This window comes from Panthera uncia, chromosome A2 (assembly GCF_023721935.1).
Source record: "Panthera uncia isolate 11264 chromosome A2, Puncia_PCG_1.0, whole genome shotgun sequence".
NCBI classification, from domain to species: Eukaryota; Metazoa; Chordata; class Mammalia; order Carnivora; family Felidae; genus Panthera; species Panthera uncia.
Genome location: NC_064816.1, coordinates 68,743,951 through 68,765,406, shown reverse-complemented (window position 1 = coordinate 68,765,406; position 21,456 = coordinate 68,743,951). Strand labels below are relative to the sequence as shown.

Sequence of the window (21,456 nt, the reverse complement as noted above, 5' to 3'; positions counted from 1 at the left end):
AGTGCTTATATGAGTAGATGTCTATGTATATCAGAAGGTAAGCTATTAGGTAAGTGATAGTCATAAAAAGCATGATTAATGTAATGTACCCATTATATTAAAAAAGATGTCCTGTCTTAAAGAATGTATGTGTCTAAAAGATGCTTTTTCACTAAAAGCCCAAGAACAGACTGAGTGCTACATAAAACGATGAAATGTCCTAATGTAGTAAGTGAAGACTCCGAAAATTATCCCGAGAGACTTCACCTCCAAATTTGCGATTCTTTTGGGTAGAATTGATTCCCATTAACTATGAATTACTTCTATTCAGAGGCTTGTGTGATTTGCAGCATATATATAATGAGACGAGCACATCAAATTCTATGCATTAGGGACAGAAGAATGGCTCCAGCGATCAGGGCCATTACCTTATAGTGTTCTGACATCGGCCCTGTGCCTGCTCACCTCACTGCTGTGACAGGCTGTTCCATCAGCGGGAACACTGGGATGTGTGGTGCAGGTGTCAGGGAGGGGTTGGGCCGGGGGAGGGCACACAGCCAGGCCAGCACTATGCATCTGAGAAGCTCCTGTTCCCATAAATATATGCATGTGTATACTATGGGTTAGTTGGGAAAGAAGGACACAGTTAGAGATGGAGAGTCTACACTTCTAGGACCGACAGCACCTACAAGTACATATGGACCCATCCATGTGCCCTTGTGTGTGAGCATACACGCTATCCCCTTAAAAAAAAAACCATCAGAACACGGGTTCAGGAAACTTAATGCGTTAACGAAAAAACACATTAACCCAATTACGTGGCTTCGCCTCCAAATTCAGTTGAGATCAATGGCTGAGATGAAACAGAACTGTAGGTGAAGATAAATGTTGCCGGTCTCATGGTCCGAGATAACTCAACTTCTGCCATGGCTGTCTTCTTTTTGACCCCCTCAACCGAAGGTACTTTGTGAAAGCCATGGATACTTTTGTGTACTTGACTTTGTAGAATTTACCCGACTAGATTTTTCAATAAACATTTCGTGGTCCCTACTCTATGCAAGACTCTGTGAACACAAAGTTATATACCGCAGGATTTGATGTCAGGGGATATAAAATACGCAGGAGAAATATGACAGCATGTAATTATCACCAGGGTAAACTCTGAATGCTACAGAATGATGTGGACACAGGGGAACCATTTTTCAGTTGGGGTGATTGGAGGAGGCATCAGTTATTAAGTTTTTACATCTGGGTATAATGCCCAGCTCACTGGGTCATGGTAAGGGTTAAACAGGACAACATACACGAAATGCTCACCCTGATGTGTTGCACACAGTAATTACTCATTGAACAGAACTTTATTAGGAAGAGGCATTGCAGCTGGGTCCTGAAAGAAGAACAAGATTCTGAGGGATAAAAATGAGGGAAGGGGATGTGAAAGAAAAGCCAAGGTCCAGAGTCAGGACCGCTTCGTGCACAGGGGGATGGCTGTCAGCGCCATTCACGGCCACAAAGGTAAGAGGTCAAGCCTGGAAGGGCAGGCTTGGGCCCAGTGACAGCAGGTACAAGCCCAGGGAGTCTAAACTTTCCCTAAAGGTAAGAAGGAGCCATTGGAACTTTCTGGAGAAGGAGATACAACCGAGTCAGACCCCAAGGAAACTTGTTTAGTGTGGCTTTGGGAGGACATAAGCTGTGTGGTCTGGAGGAAGGGTCCCTGGCAGAGGTCACTGCTACGGCCCCACATGGGTGAGGCAGCCTGGGGGTGGGTGGGGAGGGCCAGACTGGCTTCTAGCGAACGGTATTCTGTGCCGAACCTGGAACAGCAAGGCGCTGTGTCACCTAACTAGCTCTCCCTATTTGTTTAGTGAATGAATGAAAGTACAAATAAGAAAGCAAATAAGTGAAAGAAGATATCTAGGATTATCTAGGACCGTCTTATGACACAAATCTAGACTTCCTGGACAAACTTAATTTTGGTGGATGTGAAAATGTCCATCATTCGGAAGGCCCAAGCCTTGCATGCTCAAGGCTGTTAATTTATTTTAGATAAACTGTTCCACCCTGGTGAAAGAGAGGACTGACCGAGGTATCTATTACTCTCCTAATGGATAAACTTTCATACAGCATCGCACTTTTTACCTCACAGAAGTGTACAAGCTTAGCTGTAATGCATTTAAGCATAGCAAACTGCGGTGCACATATTTTAGGTCCATAAGAAAGACACAAAGCTGAGTAAGTATGTTTGTACATGTGCATACCACTAATCTTAACACACTCACTGCCCCGATTTCTCCATAAGAACAGGGGTGGGCCCTGGGCCTTGGGCCTATATACTATAGAAATGAATGTCTTCTAAATTTCTAGTCATAATTGTGCGTATATATATATATTTATATATATGGAATGCAGTTAAGTATTTTAATTTAATTCTAAGTTAATCGTATTCCCTAAAACATTTTAAACTGAGATATAATTCACATACCATTAAAAGAACACTTCGAAATTGCACGGTGCAGTGGCATTTTGTACATCCGCAATCTTGTGCAACTGTCACTACTATCAATCAAATTCTAGGATGTTTTCATCATCCCCAAAAGAAATCCTTACCCTATTCCCTTCCCCTCAGCCTCTGGCAACCACTAATCTGCTTTCTGTCTCTATGGATTCGCCTAGACTCCCTGGAGGTTCTCACAAAACAAGTACAGTAGGTGACACTACAAGAAGTGCGGGTAGTAAAAGCTTTTTTATTATGTTTTAAAATATTTTCCTTTGTTTATATTTGAGAGACACAGAGAGAGACAGAGCAAGAGCGGGGGAGGGGCAGAGAGAGAGAGGGAGACACAGAATCCGAAGCAGGCTCCGGGCTCCGAGCTGTCAGCACACAGCCCGATGCGGGGCTTGAACCCACGAACCGGGAGATCACGACCTGAGCCGAAGTCGGACGCCCAACCGACTGAGCCACCCAGGTGCCCCTGTAAAAGCATTTTTGACGTGAAAATATGGGTATGTGGGATCTCCCCCAAAGCATCCTCAAACAGTTGACTAATAATGAGATTCCAAAGGATGCAATCTCCTTAGTCCACCATGACCCTTTCAAAAAGAGTTCACACATGTGAACCTGCACATATGAGCTTCAGTGTGAGTGTGCTTTTAAGAAAGTGTGGGGGACGCCTGGGTGGCTCAGTGGGTTAAGCGTCTGATTCTTGATTTCTGCTCAGGTCATGATCTCGCGGTTCGCATTGGACTCTGTGCTGACACTGCAGAGCCTGCATGGGATTCTCTCTGTCCCTTTCTCTCTGCTGTTCCCCTGCTCGTAGTCTTTCTCCCTCTCTCTCAAAATAAAGAGATAAACTTAAAAAAAAAAAAAAAAAAGTGTTGTTAATCTCTTCGGAGATGTTTTTGCTCTGTCCCTTAAGCTGAAGGGACATTTGGCAAGGACCTTAAAGCCAATGGTCCCTGAGCTGAAAGGTCAAATGCTCCTCTCTCACACACTGCAACCGCACTGATGACGTGCTTAGCGGGGCAGAACGATGTCTCCTGTTGACAAATTCTGGCCAGCCATCGCATTTTTACCCAAAACGTGAAGAGCTTTTTTGTTCATCTCTGGATTCATTCAAGAAAAGGCATCACAGACAAGTCAGAACTTGAGCTAGACCTTCAAATAGAAGCTGGAGGCCTACAGGTAGACATGCATTAAAACACAGGCAAAACAGGGGCACCTGGGCGGCTCAGCGGGTTAAGGGTCCGACTTGGGCTCAGGTCATGATGTCACGGTTCGTGGGTTCAAGCCCTGCATCGGGCTTTGTGCTGACAGCTCAGAACCCGGAGCCTGCTTCGGTTTCTGTGTCTCCCTCTCTCTCTCTGCCCCTTCCCTGCTCGTGCTCTGTCTCTCTCAAAAATGAATAAAAATTAAAAAAAAAAAAAAACATAAGCAAAATAGTTTGGAATCATTTTCATTCTTACGCTCCTTCTGACATTTTGGGGGGATAAGTACCTACAAATAACAGCAACACAGCAGGAACCACCCATTAACCATGGCACTTTTATTCAATATGCTGTCTTAAATGACTGACCAGCAACCATTCTGGTTTGCTGAGAATAGCTCTCCCAAGATCCTCTGGAATTGAGAATGTCTGGAAATCCTGTTTAGCCAAGGCTGGTTGCCCTGTGAAAGTCTTTTTGGATATAATGCATTTAAAGATACCACCCGGAGAAAGCAAACAAAAGTGGCAGTCTTAGCAGTAAGCTATCAGCTGTCAGCACACTGCTTCTGGTCTATCCTGGGTGCTTACAGGGTCGTCCTCTGCATGGATCCTGCTATTCCAGGAGGAGCAAGCGGTAGCAATGCCACAGTTAAATGCTCCGACTGTTTGACCAGTAGGTGGCAGTTCTGAACAACTGTGAGACTAGTCAGGGGTTTGAAGTTCCCTCCTGATCTGCATTCCTCGGCAAACCAGGCCCCTTTTCAGCCCCTACCTCTGAGGCTCCAGGCCCCCACCTGCAGCCGCAGCCAGTGCACGCTCTTGCTGGGGATGGCAGACAGGAAATCAGACGGGATGGGCCTCCCCTCCATGTGCATTGCCCACGAGGGCTCTTTGTTTGCACCACGAGCTCTGGGCCCAAAGAATGTCTCGTAGAGGAGCCTCACCTCATTGGAATGCGTCCTGTTTTGGTGCTTGGCGCGATCAGAGGCATTTGAGAAAGCCTTGTTGCAACCTTCGTGCTCACAGACGTACGGTTTCTCTCCAGTGTGGGATCTCAAGTGCGTTTTCAAGTTTTCTAGTCTCGAGTAGGCCTTTGTGCAACCTTCAAACTGGGGACAACAGGTAAATCTGCATTACTCCACACAATCCCGGCTTATGCCCAACAGTCCCTCAGAGTTGATGAAAGACTGACGTCTGGAGGGTCAGCAGCTTTTCAAAACCGAGGAACAAAAGTCCACTAAACTCTGCATTTATTGGGATTCAGATGGGGCTCAGTGCAGTTCAAGAGACTGCATTTTCAGGGCTAGTAAAAGTCCTGGAGGTCTTTTTTTTTTTTTTTTTTTTAATAGACCACTCAATGTGCACAATGGGTTTCATTATCTGCTCACTGATCTCCTCAAATTCCCACTGATTTTAGATTCAGCACAAAGTTCACTAATATGGCTTTGTGTCCATACAAAGGCACGGAATTTGATCATGTTTGTAAAGGGCCTTTAAGATGTAAAGTGCAGGGCTGAGCAGTGCCCATGTGTTTGGAGGCACCTCAGGGAAAGAGGCTGAGTCCCAGCCACCCTGCGGGTGGATACCAGGCCGTGGGGACAGACTAGGAAGGCAAAGAAAAACTCTCAAGTCATCTGGGTTATACTTTTAAAAGTGAACTCAAGTGTTTCAAGTCCAGGCTCGCACCTCCTTCTGCCCTCCGAGTCCTCCAGCGTGATGGGCATTTGTGGTGGTCACATGCTCATTCCCAGTGCCCGCCAGGGCGTCCCAGCCACCGCTGCCCACTTGCCACTCCGCACAACTGTGCTATGTGATGTGCTAGCTGCCTGCCAGCAGAGGCTGACTTTATATTTACCGTTCTTTAAATTAAATTAAATTAAATTAAATTAAATTAAGGGGCACCTGGGTGGCTCAGTCGGTTAAACGTCCAACTTCAGCTCAGGTCATGATCTCACGGTCGGTGAGTTCGAGCCCTGCGTTGGGCTCTGTGCTGATGGCTCAGAGCCTGGAACCTGCCTTTGGATTCTGGGTCTCCCTCTCTCTCGGCCCCTCCCCTGCCTCTCTCTCTCTCAAAAATAAACATTAAAAAATTTTAAAAAATTTTAAATTAAAAAATTATCAGTTCCTTGGTTGCTCTGGACAAGTCTCAAAAGCACCCAAGAGGCACATGTGGCTCATGGCCACCTTGTTGGACAGCGCAGACGACTTCTACTGTCCCCCAAAACGTGGCTGTTGCTCTCCACTTCTGGCGATCCCATTTCAGAACCCCTTCTCAGAACTACCGGCATTCAACACAGACCCCCGTGCCTCCAGCCACCCAGCCGCACCCCCCTCAGCTCGGTTCATCAGCATAGCATGTAGAGGCCCGCGGGTGACCCTGAACCCCAACCTGACACGCACTAGTGCCAGATGGCCCCAAGCCAGCAGCCTGTGCCGCACACTCACAGTGCATTTGTGAGGCTTCTCCCCCGTGTGTCTCCTCATGTGCACCACCAGCATGTACTGGGCTTTGAAGGGCTTCTGCTCTCTCGAGCAATCCAACCATCGGCACACGAATTCCTTCTTCTCGCCATGAATATGGTCATTATTTATATGCTGGGGGTTGGAAAAAAAAGAAAGGGAGAGAGCAATGCAGGACTCCTTTCTGAAGGCTACAGAAGGGGGCGCAGAAAGTGCCCCAACCGGAGGCCCTAAGGAACATAGGACAATTTTATATACAAGTGATTTTGTGTCAGTTCGTATGTTTCTTAAATAAATCTGCTCCTAGTAACTGTGCACGCTTCATTTCTAAGTAGCAGGAGTCTCCCTATTCGGAGGAAGCTGGGTGTCCCAGAAATGCCTCTGAAGGTGGGGGGTTTGTGAAATGAGGTGAGCCCGCACACCCTCGCTGGGCCTCTGCAAAGTGGGGGTCTCACGGTCGACAGAGCAGCTGGGTGCTTGCTCCCTAGCTCGCATGCGCTCTGGGTCCCGGGTTAGCGCTGTGGCTGACACTGCAGAGACCGGGAACACGAGCACACGTGTGTGTGTGCACACCTGATTCTGCATAAAGGGCCAGCAAAAAACCAAAGCACCTTTTCAAACTACACTTTAGTTCCAATTTGTGGGTTTTTTTCTCGTTGGGTAATAATCACAAACGAACTAGATACTGAAGAGAACCAGGGAGCAACAAAATGCTTTAGTCTCAGGATCTTAGCCTTCCTCAGGGACAAAATAAAGGGATGGCTTCCCTAAGTGCTAAGGTTCTTTCCAGCTCTATGTAATTCTATTAACTTGGTTTTTAATATGAAGATAAATTTCCCTGAACTCCTTATCAATTCAAAGTTTTCAAATAATGTTAGGCTCCCTGGATTCACACCCCAAGACCCAGGAAACCTAAGGAAGCACCAGAGGCAGAGAAAGTTCTCAACTAGGATCCCATTTAAGTCCATTTAAATAAGATGATGATGTGATTTAAGTGTCCAGTTATGGGTTAGTGAGGAAAGCTGGGTCCTGGGTGGAACCTGTTGCTTTTATTCTCTGGTTACCCCATATCCTATTTGCCTTCATTTAAGGCTCTTGCAAGCCCTTTCTGAAACATCCACGGAAACCCCACACAAATGAATCTGTTCAATGAGAGAACGCTCCCTTTGGGTTCCATGCACTGTGTGCTGTGACAGAACACTTAATTACTTTCTTGCTTAGGCTCCGGCTCCTGAATGAGTGGTCTCCGGGGGCCTGAGGGCAAGATGCCACCCTCAGTCGGCCTTTCTCCGTTCCTCCAGGAGGCGGCCCGCTAGAACAAATGACGTTGGTCCCACTTTCTGGAGTTGAAAAATGGGTGCGGGCAGAGAAAGGCAGTTGCTGTGAACTCTCTGTCGGAGAGCTGAGCAGCTGTCGGAAAGGTGGAAGAACCGAGGAGAGTGGGTGGCTGAGCAGAGCACAGCGGGAGACAACCAGGGTCCTCTCAGAAGCGCTGCAAGCCACAAGGAAACCACACAGAGTCACTTGGGTCCCCAAGGGTGTAGCAACCCAGGACACACAGACGTGGGTGTCTTCTGAAAAGCCAACTATCCTAAGTACTAGCATTTCTTAAAAGTTATGTATATGAGGGTATGAGGAGAACAGAGGTGCTGGACAGGGGACACCATGCAATCTTCAAATTTACGCTTCAAGCGCATCTTTGCGGCCCACACCTATCAGCCAGGACTGTCCCGAGGTATGCCAGAGCCCAGCCTTTAAGCCCACGGAACACACAAGGGCTCTGCAAACTCTCCTTTCCAGGGGAAACAGCTGCTGATCACACAAATCCATTCCCTAAACACTGCTCTTGGTTCACTTTCTCCCAAGTCATTGGAAATAAGCTACTTGGATTGAGGGACACGAAAAGAAAAAGGAGACAGGAGGGGAAGGAGGAAGGAGGAGAGGGGCAGGCTGAGCTGGAAAGCTGAATTAGAACCAGGGCTGAGCCTCCTCCTGGAGGGCAGGATCCACATCTTTTAGCTTCTTATTCTCAGCAACTGACCAGTGTCCCTGGCACCTGGCAGGTCCTCGGTAAATATTTGCTGAATTGATTCGGACTCATGTGCACACTGAACTTTCGCTGGACAAAAGAGCTTGAACTTGATGCTCCTGCTGATCTAACTCAGCTTCATTTCACCTGGTATCCATACAACATGACTGCAAGTAAAGGGTTCTATTACTTGAAGATAACACACTCTCAAGAATTCAAAAGGATTTGAATGCTATGCAGATGTGAGCTCTACCCTGCCGGGTGGAGTAAGCAAATTCAAGGTGAGTTCACTCTATTTTGCATGTACACTTCCTGGAGAGAACTAAGTGCTTGTTACCCAAGACTCCCAGGTCTCCGAGGGGAGACTTGTGGGGCTACCCGAGCATGAGCTGGAAAATCAGAGTTTTCTGAGTGGATGCTGCATTTAAGCGGAGTCTCAAGTTTTCTAGAAACGCTTTTTCTCATCAATTAACAAACGCTTCCTGTACGATCTGTGATTGCAACGTTTTACTGGTCTCTCGTGCGTTTACTGGGGCTGTGTGTACTGGGGTCCACTCCACACCAGGCCCTGTGCCGGGGAATCAGACAGACATACTTCCTGCCCTAAGGAAATGACAGTCTACCGGAGCCAAGCAGATAATGGCTTAAATTACCATATAATTATAGTTGTGATCAGTGTTATGAAAGGAAGTAAGAGGGTTTTCTAAAAATAATTAACAGGGGGTCTCAAATCTGCGTCCAAAGAGCAGGGTGAGTTTCTTCAATGACGTGGCAGGACCTAAGCGAGGGGCAGAGACCAGCCAGGTGTGCAGATCGGGAACGGGGTGGGGAGAAAGGGTCAGCACGGCAGAAAAGTGAGACCTGTGGGACAGAACCTGGTGCCTTTGAAGAACAGTGTGAGGAACATGCGTGGCAGGAGAGGATGGGTAGATGGGTCTAGCAGACACAGGAAGCTTCCAGCACGCCACTGCGTGGTGCGGTAAGAAGGTAAGAGTTTCCATGGGCTGGGAGGATGCCGCTGAGGTAGGCGAGCTTGGGCCCACTTGGGATGCAGAGTGCTGGGTCAGATCACCAGCAGCACGACTGCAGGATACAACCTTGGACAGAACGCACGTCCAGAGAGCAGCACTTGGACGCCTGCTCCCAAGGACAGAGTACCAAGGTTAACGGGCCTTATTCGGGGCGGGGAGCTGGAATGAGCAACAGGGGAGGCATCAAGGGTGGCCAGTGAAGTCAGAGACTCTAGGAGGAGAGGGAAGGGGTCTGTTCCTCTGGGTGAGGCAACTGAGGAGAAGCCAACACCCCAGCAGCCCCCTCAAGTGCATGCCAAGTGACGGAAGGCTCTGAAGGAGAAGTTTAAACCGGAAGGCTGGGAAGTCACAGCAGCGGTCTACAAAGGTGTGGAGGGACCCGCTGCAAAGCTGGAGGAGAGAACTGACAAGGAGCTGGAGAGCACAGTGACTAAAAGATCCCCTTTCCTATTTATACCTCAACAACTCTCATTGATCTTGGCCTCTGGGACGATCTCTAATCCGGGGATCCCATGGAGATCAGCCATTGCATCCCCACATGGGGAGGGACGCAGAAGAATCTGCACCAGGAAGTAGGAGCAACCTCACTTTCCCAAAGGTTAGCATCTTGGGGATTTTCCTTCTCGGTCCCTGTACAGGAGACCTGAGTTCCATCTCATATGCTTTTATAATTTGCTGAAACTGCTCGAGTGAAAACTTGGAGTGAGACCACAAGTTATTTTTCTTGAAATGAGATCCTACCACCTCAGCCGGCAGGGCCCAGGTCCAAGTGCTGAGCACAGGACGTAATCAATTACTCTACAGAAATACGGATGCATCCTTCTGCCTACTTGGGCAGCTCAAATGCATTTTAAGCTGAACACATTTCCTGGCTCTAGATTTCAAGTGAAAATTCAAATTCTAAGAAATCATAGATTTTACATGTCCATGGGTCCTAAATATTTACGTTTCTTTCCCAAGCTGCTTTGGCCTCTGTGGCGAGTGTCCACAGGAGGGCTCATCTTAGGGCGGACCCTATGCTACAGTGGGAAGAGTGCGGGGTGGGCATCGGAAGATGCCTCCCAGATCAATTTCTGATGAGCTGTGTACCTTTGGACAGCTCAGTTCTCCCACTTGAACCTTGGTTTTCTTGTCTGTTAAATCTTGGTGATGAACCAGAGATCAGGTGTCGGCAAACATTATCTGTAAAAAGCCAGACAGTAATCTATTTTAGGCTTTGGTGGTCAGAAGTTTGTAGGCACTCAAACTCTGTCGCTGTTTTAGGCGAACGGCCACAGACAACGTGTAAGTGAACAGGTACAGCTGTTTATCCTTGACACTGAGCAGTTCACATGTCAAGAAATATTCTTAAAATTTTTTCAAGGGGCGCCTGGGTGGCTCAGTTGGTTGAGCGCCTGACTTCGGCTCAGGTCTTGATCTCATGGTTCATGAGTTCGAACCCCATATCGGGCTCACTGCTGTCAGCACAGAGCCCACTTCAGATCCTCTGTTCCACCTCCCACCCCTGCCGTGCTCTTGCTCTCAAAAACAAATAAAACATTAAAAAATATTTTTTTCAACCATTTAAAACTGTAAAAACCATTCTTAGCTCAAGGGCGGTGCAAAATCATGCAGTGGGCCAGACCTTACCTGTGGGCCATTGGTCTGCTCACCCCTGATTAGGTGATTTCAGTCTCTTCCTTGGACTAGCAGAGCCCATGACATTCTTTTAAAAGTTTTCTTTATTTTGAGAGCAAGAGTATGAGCAGGGGAGGGGAAGGGAGAGGGACAGCAAGAATCCCAAGCAGGGCCTGTGCTGTCAGTACAGAGCCCGATGCGGGGCTCGAACTCATGAACTGTGAGATCATGACCTGAGCCAGAATCAGGAGTCAGACGCTTAATCGACTGAGTCACGCAGGTGCCCCAGAGCCATGACTTTCTTGGTCAGGCTGGCTCTCAAGCCTGAGGAAGTAAAATTAGAGGGAGGGAGGTTTCAGTGCAGGGAAAATAAAAAGCCATGGGAAGGAAAAAAGCCAGGATGCTAGGCTAAACAAGGGAGGGACCTAAGCCAGATTCCCCCTGCATCGTGATCCTAGGATGGGGTGGATTTTGCTCACCAAAATCCCAGGTAGCTAAGAAGGCTATACAGAGTGAATTCTTAACATTCCACAGACAGAATGATCCCACGTGAAGCTGGCCTGAAATTCAATGGGCATGTGTTTATTTGTGGTTTCATTGAACATTTGGCTTCCTCGCAGTGAAAACGTTAATCAAATATATAAATAATTTAATTGGGAGGGAAAATAATGCATGATTAAATTCCAAACTAATCCAACACAAAGACATGCAATTTGCCAGAGGCCCAAGCTCCAGAAAGAGATAGATGATGTAAATTACGGTGCTGTATGTCAGCTCTCTCAGCCGGGCCGCTCAAAACTCTCCCTGTCTGAACAAACAGGATGGGGATGCCAGGACCAGGCAACTGCCCCGAAAAGGCCGGGTCCCACCACACAGCCTCTCCATGATTCCATTTTCCAAGCGGTGTTGTAAGCCTTTGCCTCCGGAAATTGATGGCTGATGAAACAAATAATATATCTGAGGTGCCCAGAGCAAACCAGCCAAGTTGCTGTTTCCCCACTGAGATGTGTTTGCAGCAAGGTGAGCCAGGGCCAGGCATGCATTCCCGTCTTGTCTGCTCCCCGTGGAGCCTCGGGGTGCAGAGGAAGGTGGGAGAAGTCTCTCTGTTGTCCGCCTGGCCATGGAGGCAACCAGCTACTTGCATCAGCCTCGGAGGCTTCAGTGCTGTGGGAAGAAAGACCCCGAAGGAAAATGGGGGAAGGGAAGCTTTTCTGTCACCATCAGCAAAATGGAAGCCACAATGGACTTCACGAAGCTAATCAGAATCCTTTCTTCTGGCTTCGTTATTTCACTCCCAGTAAAGAGCAGGCAGTTCTTCTGCAGTCTAATTGCTAACCCTTCAGATGAAATGCACGCGTGTGGTCTATCGACCCCGAATGTTCGCGGCTCTCCAAATAAAGCTGCTATTCAAGCGGTTCGTGAACCTTGGAAGCACTCTGGTGCTTTCTATCTGCCTCCCTCTCCTTCTGCCAGATTCCCCGCCGATTCCCACTCAGAAAGCACAAGCTTTCTAGACGGGTAAGCAGCTTCCATCTGAGCAACCGGGCGCAAGGTGGGTGTGGAAGCTTCTCTCATCCCCGTTCGAACTCTGCCAGCGTAGCACACTGGTCAGCAGACAAAGTCCTTAAATCAGGGGCACCTGGGTGGCTCAGTCGGTTAAGCGTCTGACTTCAGCTCAGGTCATGATCTCACAGTTCGTGGGTTTGAGCCCTGCGTTGGGCTCTGTGATGATAGCTCTGGAGCCCGCTTTGGATTCTGTGTCTACCTCTCTCTTTCTGCCCCTCCCCCACTAGCACTCTGTCTGTCTCTCTCTCTCTCTCTCTCTCTCTGAAAACTGAACATGAATAAACCTGTTTTTTAAAATTAAAAGTCTTTAAATCAGACAGCTCCTTAACATCAAGAAGGTAAACTCCCACTGTTGTAATGAAAATGTTACCGTTACGCCCACTGAAAACCAGGGACAGCAGGAAATGTAAAAACTTGGGACCCAACCCTCACCGCCATGTCCACATGGCTCCCCTGTGCATATACCTTACACACCAGTCTTTCTGTCAGTTTCTACTGTTTCTCAGATAACACAGAACCTTGTCACCGATGTAAAAGGCTTCCACAAAGTGCGCTGCCGCCAAGTTTTTCACAGCACGGGGAACGCGTAACAAGCGGACCGCGCGATCTTCAGTAGAACGGCGCTCAAGTCGGATCTCTCTCCACACAAACCCATGTACGTAGGTATGTACAAACACACACATGGAGACACACATACACAGCACCCCTGCTTTGACGGAAAAGAAAATAAAGACTCAGAAAGTAGTGTATCTCATATACGAATGCTCAAGACAATGGAACTTGCATTATGGGCTTGCAGGTGGTTGGGTTCACTGAAGCCTGGGGACTCTTTCTGATTCATCCCTTTGCTACATTTCTCTGTTATCTTAAGCCACGAACACTCCACTATTTGATGCCATGATCTTATTTTATTTTATTTCATTATTTTTTAAATGTTTGTTTATTTTTGAGAGACAGAGAGAGAGAGAGAGAGAAAGAGAGAGAGACAGAGCACAAGCAGGGGAGGGGCAGACAGAGAGGGAGACACAGAATTTGAAGCAGGCTCCAGAGCTGTCAGCACAGAGCCCAGCGTGAGGCTCGAACCCACAAACTGCGAGATCATGACCTGAGCCGGTCGGACACTTAACCGACTGAGCCACCCAGGTGCCCCTTCGTGAGTTTGTTTTAAAACTGAAGGAAATAGAACCGAAACCCTGCCTTCTCAGAAACTAGAAATGTTCAATTCTAAATCTTTTTGCATGGCCACCAGGTGAGCTCATAACCTAGGCTTGAGCCGGTGAATACATTTAACAGAATTCAATAATTTATTAACTTTTAGGGATTTGCTGAGGACGTAGGTTAAGGAGGCCCCCTACTCTGGTAGAGGATGGGCTATAAGCAGCTAAACAATTTTAAATAAGCTCCATTTTCAGTTTGAATCTTGACTTTATATTATCGATCTATAACAGCTGATCCTTGAACAACACAGGATTTAGGGGTGCCGACACCGTGCACAGTAAAAAATCCACATGGAAGTTTTGACTCCTCAAAAACTTGACCTGAAGCCTTACCGATATTATGTTAATATTATGTGTAATCAGTCAATTAACACACATTTTGTATGTTATGTGTATTATATACTGTCTTTTTACAATAAAGTAAGCTGGAGAGAAGACAATGTTATTGAGAAAATCATAAGAGAAAATACATTTATGGTGTTGCACTATATTTCTTGAAAAAAATCCACATATAAGTGGACCCACACGGTTCAAACCCATGTTGTTCGAGTCAACTGTACTATCTCTTAGTAGTCCAGAAATATTTCTGCAAAAGAGAGAGGAAAAAATAATTTATAACGGATTAAAGCTTAATTTTTATTAAAGCTGATTTGAGAAACTGAAATTGCTTGTCTCCAAGAAACTGCAAGAATCCTTCAAACCTTTCATCTGAAAGGAGACATACGCCTTCTTGTTTTGTGTATTCTGTCACACATGGGCCATTGCTGGAAAGTTGTACAACTGTCGTGACACAGATTCCATTAGCAGTACCCTATGTTAGGATTTCTAACGGCATTGCTAGGCAGAAGCAGAAAAAGGCAGCAGCCTCAGACTATCAGAGCTGAAATAGGCCCTTTATCTCTATATGCACTTTAATTTTAGATAAATAAAATAATTCAAACGGTTTTGTTGGCACCCATCAATCTTCCTAACAGTATGTGATGCTTGCTGTAGGAGGGATCTCCACGAAGACCTCACAACACAATTGTTTGAATCCATGCTGGTTTATACAAGTATTCCAGCCACCTTCTAGTTTTCTAATATAACTAAAAAATTACACAGAGAAGTATCAAAAGGACTCAACACGTTGGGTAAAAAACAGCATTCTCTTCTTCTTTCTGGTTTATGAATATTAAGAATTAGGTAGAGATAAAAAGCAAAAGTCCGCTTCCTGGTTAAGAGGGAATAAACGAAGGGGCGCCCAGGTGGCTTAGTGGGTTGAGCGTCCGACTTCGGCTCAGGTCATGATCTTGTGGTTCGTGAGTTTGAGCCCCATGTCGGGCTCTGTGCTGACAGCTCGGAGCCTGGAGAGGCTGCTTCAGATTCTGTGACTCCCTCTCTCTCTGCCCCCCCCCACCCCCCCGCTGCTCATGCTCTCTGTCTCTCAAAAAATAAATAAACATTAAAAAAATTAAAACAAAAAAAGAAGGAATAAATGAATGGAGTCCTTCTGACAGGTATTCAAATCTTGTTTGTTTCAAGGCACAAATCTGTAACAAAACTATTTTCTTTTATGTGTGAGGAAGACAAAGTTCTTTAAAAGAAGGTAAATGTCAGACAAAGGGCCTCCCAATGTTGCAATTAGACAATGGAAACTAACTTAAGATACCACCTTCAATGCCACCCTGACCCCGTTGGCTGGAGGTATGCTCCACGCACTGGAGCTCCATCACATTCCCCCTCAAAGTGAAAGGAATGATGTTCCGACACCTGTTACAACGTGGGTGAACCCAAACAATACGCTAAGTGAAAGAAGGCAGTCACAAAAGGACTCAGATTGTATGATTCCATTCATACGAATGCCCATAATAGGCAGGTCTCTATAGAAACAAGGTACACCAGGGGCGCCTGGCTGGCTCAGTGGGTAAAGCATGCGACTCTTGATCTTGGGGTTGTAAGTTCGAGCCCCACGTTGGGTGCAGGGATTACTTAAAAATAAAATCTTCTCAAGAAGAAAAAAAAAGAAAGAAAGAAAGAAGGAAGGTAGACTAGTGGTTACCTGTGGCTGCAAAGAGACTGGGAGATGGGGTTTCTTTCTTTCTAATGAAAACATTGTAAAATTGATTGAGGGGATGGTTGCACAACTCTGTGTTTATATCAAAATACACTGAGTTGTATACTTTAAATTTTTCTTAATGTTTATTTATCTTTGAGAGAAAGAGACAGACAGAACATTAGTGGGGGAGGGGCAGAGAGAGAGGGAGGCACAGAATCGGAAGCAGGCTCCAGGCTCCGAGCTGTCATCACAGAGCCCGAAGTGGGGCTCGAACCCACGAGCCATGATATCATGACCTGAGCCAAAGTCAGATGCTTAACCAACTGAGCCACCCACGCGCCCCTGAGTTGTATACTTTAAATGGGTGAATCACATGGTATATGAGGTAGGGTTTCCCTAGTGTAGTGGTTAACATGTTTGCCTCACACAAGGTATAGTAAGTGTATGTCAATAAAGATGTTACCCTCTCCTCCCTCCAAAAAAAAAAAAAAAAAAAAGAAAACCATGAAAGTGTGCATTTGAACACTTTGAACAGCAGGGGTTTGAACTGCATGGGTCCACTTATATGCAGACTTTTTACAGTACATTATTATAAATTTATTTTCTCTTCCTTATGACTTTCTTAATACCATTTTCTTTTTTTCTAGCTTACCTTATCATAAGAATACAGTAAATAATACATATGCAAAATATGTGCTAATCAACTATTTATGTTCTTGGTAAGGCTTCTAGTCAACATTAGGCTATTCGTAGTTTAGTTTTGGGAGAGACAAAAGCTATGCACAGATTTTCCACTGTAGGGAGGGTCAGTGCCCCAACCCCTGTGTCGTTCAAGGGTCTACTGTACTTGGTGATGGACTTTGGTGACAGGGGATTGTGGGTGGACAGAGGAAAAGTGTTTGAGAAATGGATCTGACTTTCTCCTGCATCCATCTCCAGACAGAGTAGGGGTTGGGCCTAGCAAATGGTTTCTCTGGCAGCACCAGGCTGTACCTTAATCAAAACTTCTATTACAGAATTAACACACACACACACACACACACACACACACACACACACACGATCCACAGACAGATAGAGTTAAAGTAGAACATACTTCAATGATACAATATTTCCTGGTGGATTTCATACTGGACTCAGAGTTAACAACCTGAGAATGTCACATAAGTGACAACTTCTCTGTATATCCCTTCCTCATCTTTCAAGTTGTAGAGATGAGTAGAAAGACGGAGAAAAGGGAACTCTGTGCAGAGATTGAAGCAACACTAAAACATCCTACGCTTGTATTATTTCAAGTGAGTTCAAGCAAAATAGGGCATGATTTGAAAAATCTGGTATTTTCTAATGCATTATAGAGTTTAACATGTACTAAAATCTCATGGCAAATTCAAGGGTAGTCAATTCAGAATTTTTATATTTTTGGTTTTGTTGTTACCTTGAATTATAAAATTACCAGGTATAAATGTCTCATTTGCGATATAAGTGACCTGGCTTGTATCTCCTCCCACTCCAGAAGTGTGGCAGGTACTGGCTCAGAATCATGTATACATAACGATAGTATACTGGCTTCATAGTAAGATGACCTAACACCACAGGAAATTTTCATTTTTGAGAAGAATTTTGAAAAAGTAAAATGTAAGCGTTAATATAGATTAATGTTATTCATATTACTTAGTTAAAAGGAAAACATCTTCATTCTTGAAAATGGGTTCAGGGCCTCTAACTCCTTGTAAGGATTGTAAAAGTTCTTCATCTCTTGTAGTTTTGTTCTCTGAACTCTAAATTATTTTACAGGGGTGGCTCAGTCAGTTGAGTGTCTGACTTCGGCTCAGGTCATGATCTCATGGTCCGTGAGTTCGAGCCCCGCATTGGGCTCACTGCTGTCAGCTCAGAGCCTGCTTTGGATCTTCCTCCCACCCCCTAGCCACCCCCCCCTCCACCACACCCCTGCGCCTTTCCCCCACTGAGCGCTCTGTCAAAAAATAAACATTAAAAAAATTTTTCACAAAACATAAATGTAACTCTTCTCTTTTAAGAAGGTTCTCTTATAGTTTAATAAGGTGTTTTGTTAAACAAACAAAAAACCTTTTGAGAACTTTTCTGGAAGGGCCAGCATTTAAATCCCACCAAGATTTCAAAAAGAGAGGTAAAGTGGTTTCATCGCATCTTTCAAATTACTTTCTTTCTACAAATTACATCCTTTGTACAAATTACTGGGCACATTTTGTTTTTTATCTTATTCTTTCAAAAACCAACTTTTGTTTGAGGCAAAATAACAATAAAAATACAAACACATCTTAAGGAGATGGACTGGGGGCCCAGTTGCCAAAAAGACAAATACAAAGAGTTAAGCAAGTAAAGATTTAGGATTTAGTAACACCCGTCTAGAAATAAGACTGCTAACTGCAGACAGGCAAGATAATCTTAGTTGTGTCATCATGGGATGAAACAGTTTGGAAAACCAATCTCCAAAACACATTTTTTAAATTTTTCATCTTTTTGCAATGAGCCAATCCACCAAATACAGTGAGTGCCAATGTTTCTGATCACAGCACTAGCTCCCAAGACACAGTGTGAAAGCCCCACCTTCTGGTTCTTCAACTGGCTCTAGACTAAGGCCACAGGGCCCAGGAAAGATGGCCACAAAATGTATCCTTAGTCACTCATAGGAATGGATCATCCCTACAAACCCAGTGTATCTGGAAAGTGTTACCATCCACAGTAATGGCAAATATCACCAAATTAAAGATTTCAAAAGTCTAACTGTGTCCCCGGGATTAAAATCCTCCCACTCTATGGACCTGAATTTTGGCCATGAAGAGAAAAGAAGGTTAATGGGTAGTTTCTCTGTATAATAATAATTCCTGCTAGTTTTTGTAGAGTAGTTGTGTTCTTCAACCTATGGTCAAAGCAATTCTTTTGTTACAAACTTTAAAAGGTAGGTTGGATTGGTACAATAATATAATGGCAATTATAACAGGACTCCTTGCACTTCTAATTTTAAGGAGTTTAATGCTTACACACACACACACACACACACACACACACACCCATACACATGATGAAGGAAGACTCAATTTTAAAGTCTCCCTGAATGCAAAAAGGTAGATGTAAACTGTTCCTGTTTGAGATGGAAGACAGAAAGAGTTTCCATTATCTAGAAGCAGAAAAAATTTTAGCCTTTAATTAGTTCTTAATTTTTATGATCTTGGCAATCCACATGGAGCATACGGGCACTGCCCTTTGGAAAGAGCCTGAATATATAGTGTGGTTGTGAGGACATTTGAAATTCAAGAATACAATAAACACAGAGGAGTAAAGATGAGACAGGATTTGAATGGGTGGTCTCTCTTCACCACCCTTATAAAAGCGTCTATGCTCCATCCACATTACTGAAGACTGATTCTGGACATTACAACAATTGGCCTTGAAACTAAAATACTGTCTTACAAACTCTTATTCATTTTATTTATTCATTTTTTAAGGCTTACTTATTTTGAGAGAGAGAGCAAGAGAGCCAGCATGCATGGGGGAGGGGCAAAGAGAGAGGGGCAGAGAGAGAGAGGGAGAGAGAATCCCAAGCAGGCTCCACAGTTCCAGCACAGAGCCCAATGTGGGGCTTGAACCCACGAACTGTGAGATCATGACCTGAGCTGAAATCAAGAGTCGGATGCTTAGCTCACTGAGCCACCCAGATGCCCCTTTGATAAATTTTTAAACCCTAATTTTGAGGTCTAAAATATTTGTCAAAATAATGACAGATACAATAAAATATGTTTGAATTTCAAATGAAAGTCTATTTTTAACACTTGGAGAAAAGTCCAGACTCTTTTTTCCTGCGATCCTTTGAAGACATGAGGCAGAGAGTTATTCTGGTGCCAGCCCAGACCCAACCTCGTCCCTGAGGGTTTCTGCCCACTACACTGCTAGGGGAGGTTCCTGCCTGAAAAGTGCTGGGAGTCTTCCTTCAGAGTCAATGGGAGTTTAGGTGAGAGTGTGTGTATGTGTGCAAAGTAGGGGTGGGGGCTGCTAATGACAGAAACCCAGGCAAATCTCAAGAGCTATTGGAAGAAAGGAAGGAGGCAGGCAAGCAGGCAAAATTATCCACTTGGAAATCTGCCCACAAGTCCCCGCTGAGCTGACTTATTCATTCACTATTAACTCAATGCTTATTTATGATATCACAGTTAGTGTGCTAAACCCTGAAGAGGCAACACTGAGTAAGACATGTCCACTGGATTTCGTCCAAGAGTGGCTGTTGGAGTGCAGAAAGGAGCGCTGTTTAAAAATTAGCTTTCACATCATGGACACCATTGTAAATAAAAAGCAAGCCACCCAAAGGAATGCACCACCCTCTTCCTTCCCTCACGGCCCCACATGACAGAAAACTAGTAAGCTCAAGGCCCCTGGCTTTGCCAGTTTGTCTTAGCAAAACAGGACATCTCCTAGGGAGATGTCCCTAGGAGATGTCCCTAGGACATCTCCACATTAGCAAGCTTTTCAACGTGTGGAACTTTTCCGCCACTCTTCAATGAACTCTTATTCACCCTGGTGTACAGGACCCCTTAGAAACATCTTAGTCCCTATTGCTGGCACATGTGAGTATATAAGAATAAAATATCCTGTATGATATAGGTACATGCTAACTATTCCATATGCAGATTGTAATTTCCTTTATCATGTCAGTAGAAAGCATAGAGTTTATAGAAAGAACATTGGTCCAGGCACTAGGATATAGGAATTCATTCGTATACTGGGGGCAAGACAAGAAGAGTAAGGCATGTGCACTGTGTCTGAGATAATATTTGAAGTGGGGTGAGTGGGAAACAAGTGGTTTAACTACAGTGGTGACAGAATGAAGTCAGGGCAGGCTTCACACGCAGGTAAATGAGCTGAATCCAAAATAAAGAGAGGGAACCCAGCACAGAGAAAAGTGTATCCCAGAGGAGAGAGAGCTACAGAGGTCCAGGGTCAAGGAAGATCATGATGTGTTGGCAAATGCCACTGAGCGTGGGCTGAATGTGTAAACACACACGTGTGCATGTACATAGTACAGGGGGACACATGTGTGTATGTACATAGTACAGGGGGATGAGTGTATGTGTCCGTATGCACCTACATGTATATAGTACAGGAGCGGTGTGTGTGTGTGCATGTACATAGTACAAGGAAATGTGTGTGCATGTGTGCATGTACATGTATATAGTATAGGAGGGGTGTGTGTGTGTGTGCACGTGTGTGTGTACGTACATAGTACCGGGGGATGAATGTATGTGCGTGTGCATGTGCATGTATATAGTACAGGAGGGGTGTGTGTGTACGTGTGTGTGTGGGTGCATGTACATAGTACAGGGGGGTGAGTGTGCGTGCCTGCGTGTGCATGTACATAGTGCAGGAAGGGTGTGCGTGTGTGCGTGTGTGTGCATGTACACAGGAAGGGTGAGTGTGTGTGCGCATGGGTGCATGTCCATGTACATAATACAGGAGGGGTGAGGGAGGGAGCAGGGAGTATACTGCAACAGGACTTCTGCTACCACCTAGGCTGGTGCAAAACCATGAGGGGTGCCGGATACTCTAAGGCACCTATGCCCCAGACAGCCACCAAGAAGATGGCGAGAAAGAGCTAGATTGAGAGACAATTTGGGATAGTTTGTGGATGGTGAATTAGAGAGAGGAGGAACAGGTGATACTGAAGTTTCTAGCTTGAGAGATTCTGGGAGAATTTGAAAGAGATGATGTTTCTGTTTGGGGCAAGACATAATGCAAGTACCTCCAGGACATCTCCATAAGGACATCCGGCAAAGAAGACAAGTCTCAA

General features: G+C 45.4%; 1 protein-coding gene across 3 annotated transcripts in view; it reads right to left on the bottom strand.

The window, feature by feature from the left end:
• The window catches only part of GLI3 (GLI family zinc finger 3), a 281,034-nt gene that overhangs the window by 12,652 nt on the left and 246,926 nt on the right, over nucleotides 1–21,456 (bottom strand). For all 3 annotated transcript variants that reach the window (XM_049641305.1, XM_049641306.1, XM_049641307.1), the window contains 2 exons: nucleotides 6,129–6,278; nucleotides 4,628–4,792 (listed from right to left, as the gene is read on the bottom strand). In XM_049641305.1, the coding sequence (XP_049497262.1) occupies nucleotides 4,628–4,792; nucleotides 6,129–6,278 (315 nt within the window). The remainder of the gene's footprint in view (nucleotides 1–4,627; nucleotides 4,793–6,128; nucleotides 6,279–21,456) is intronic.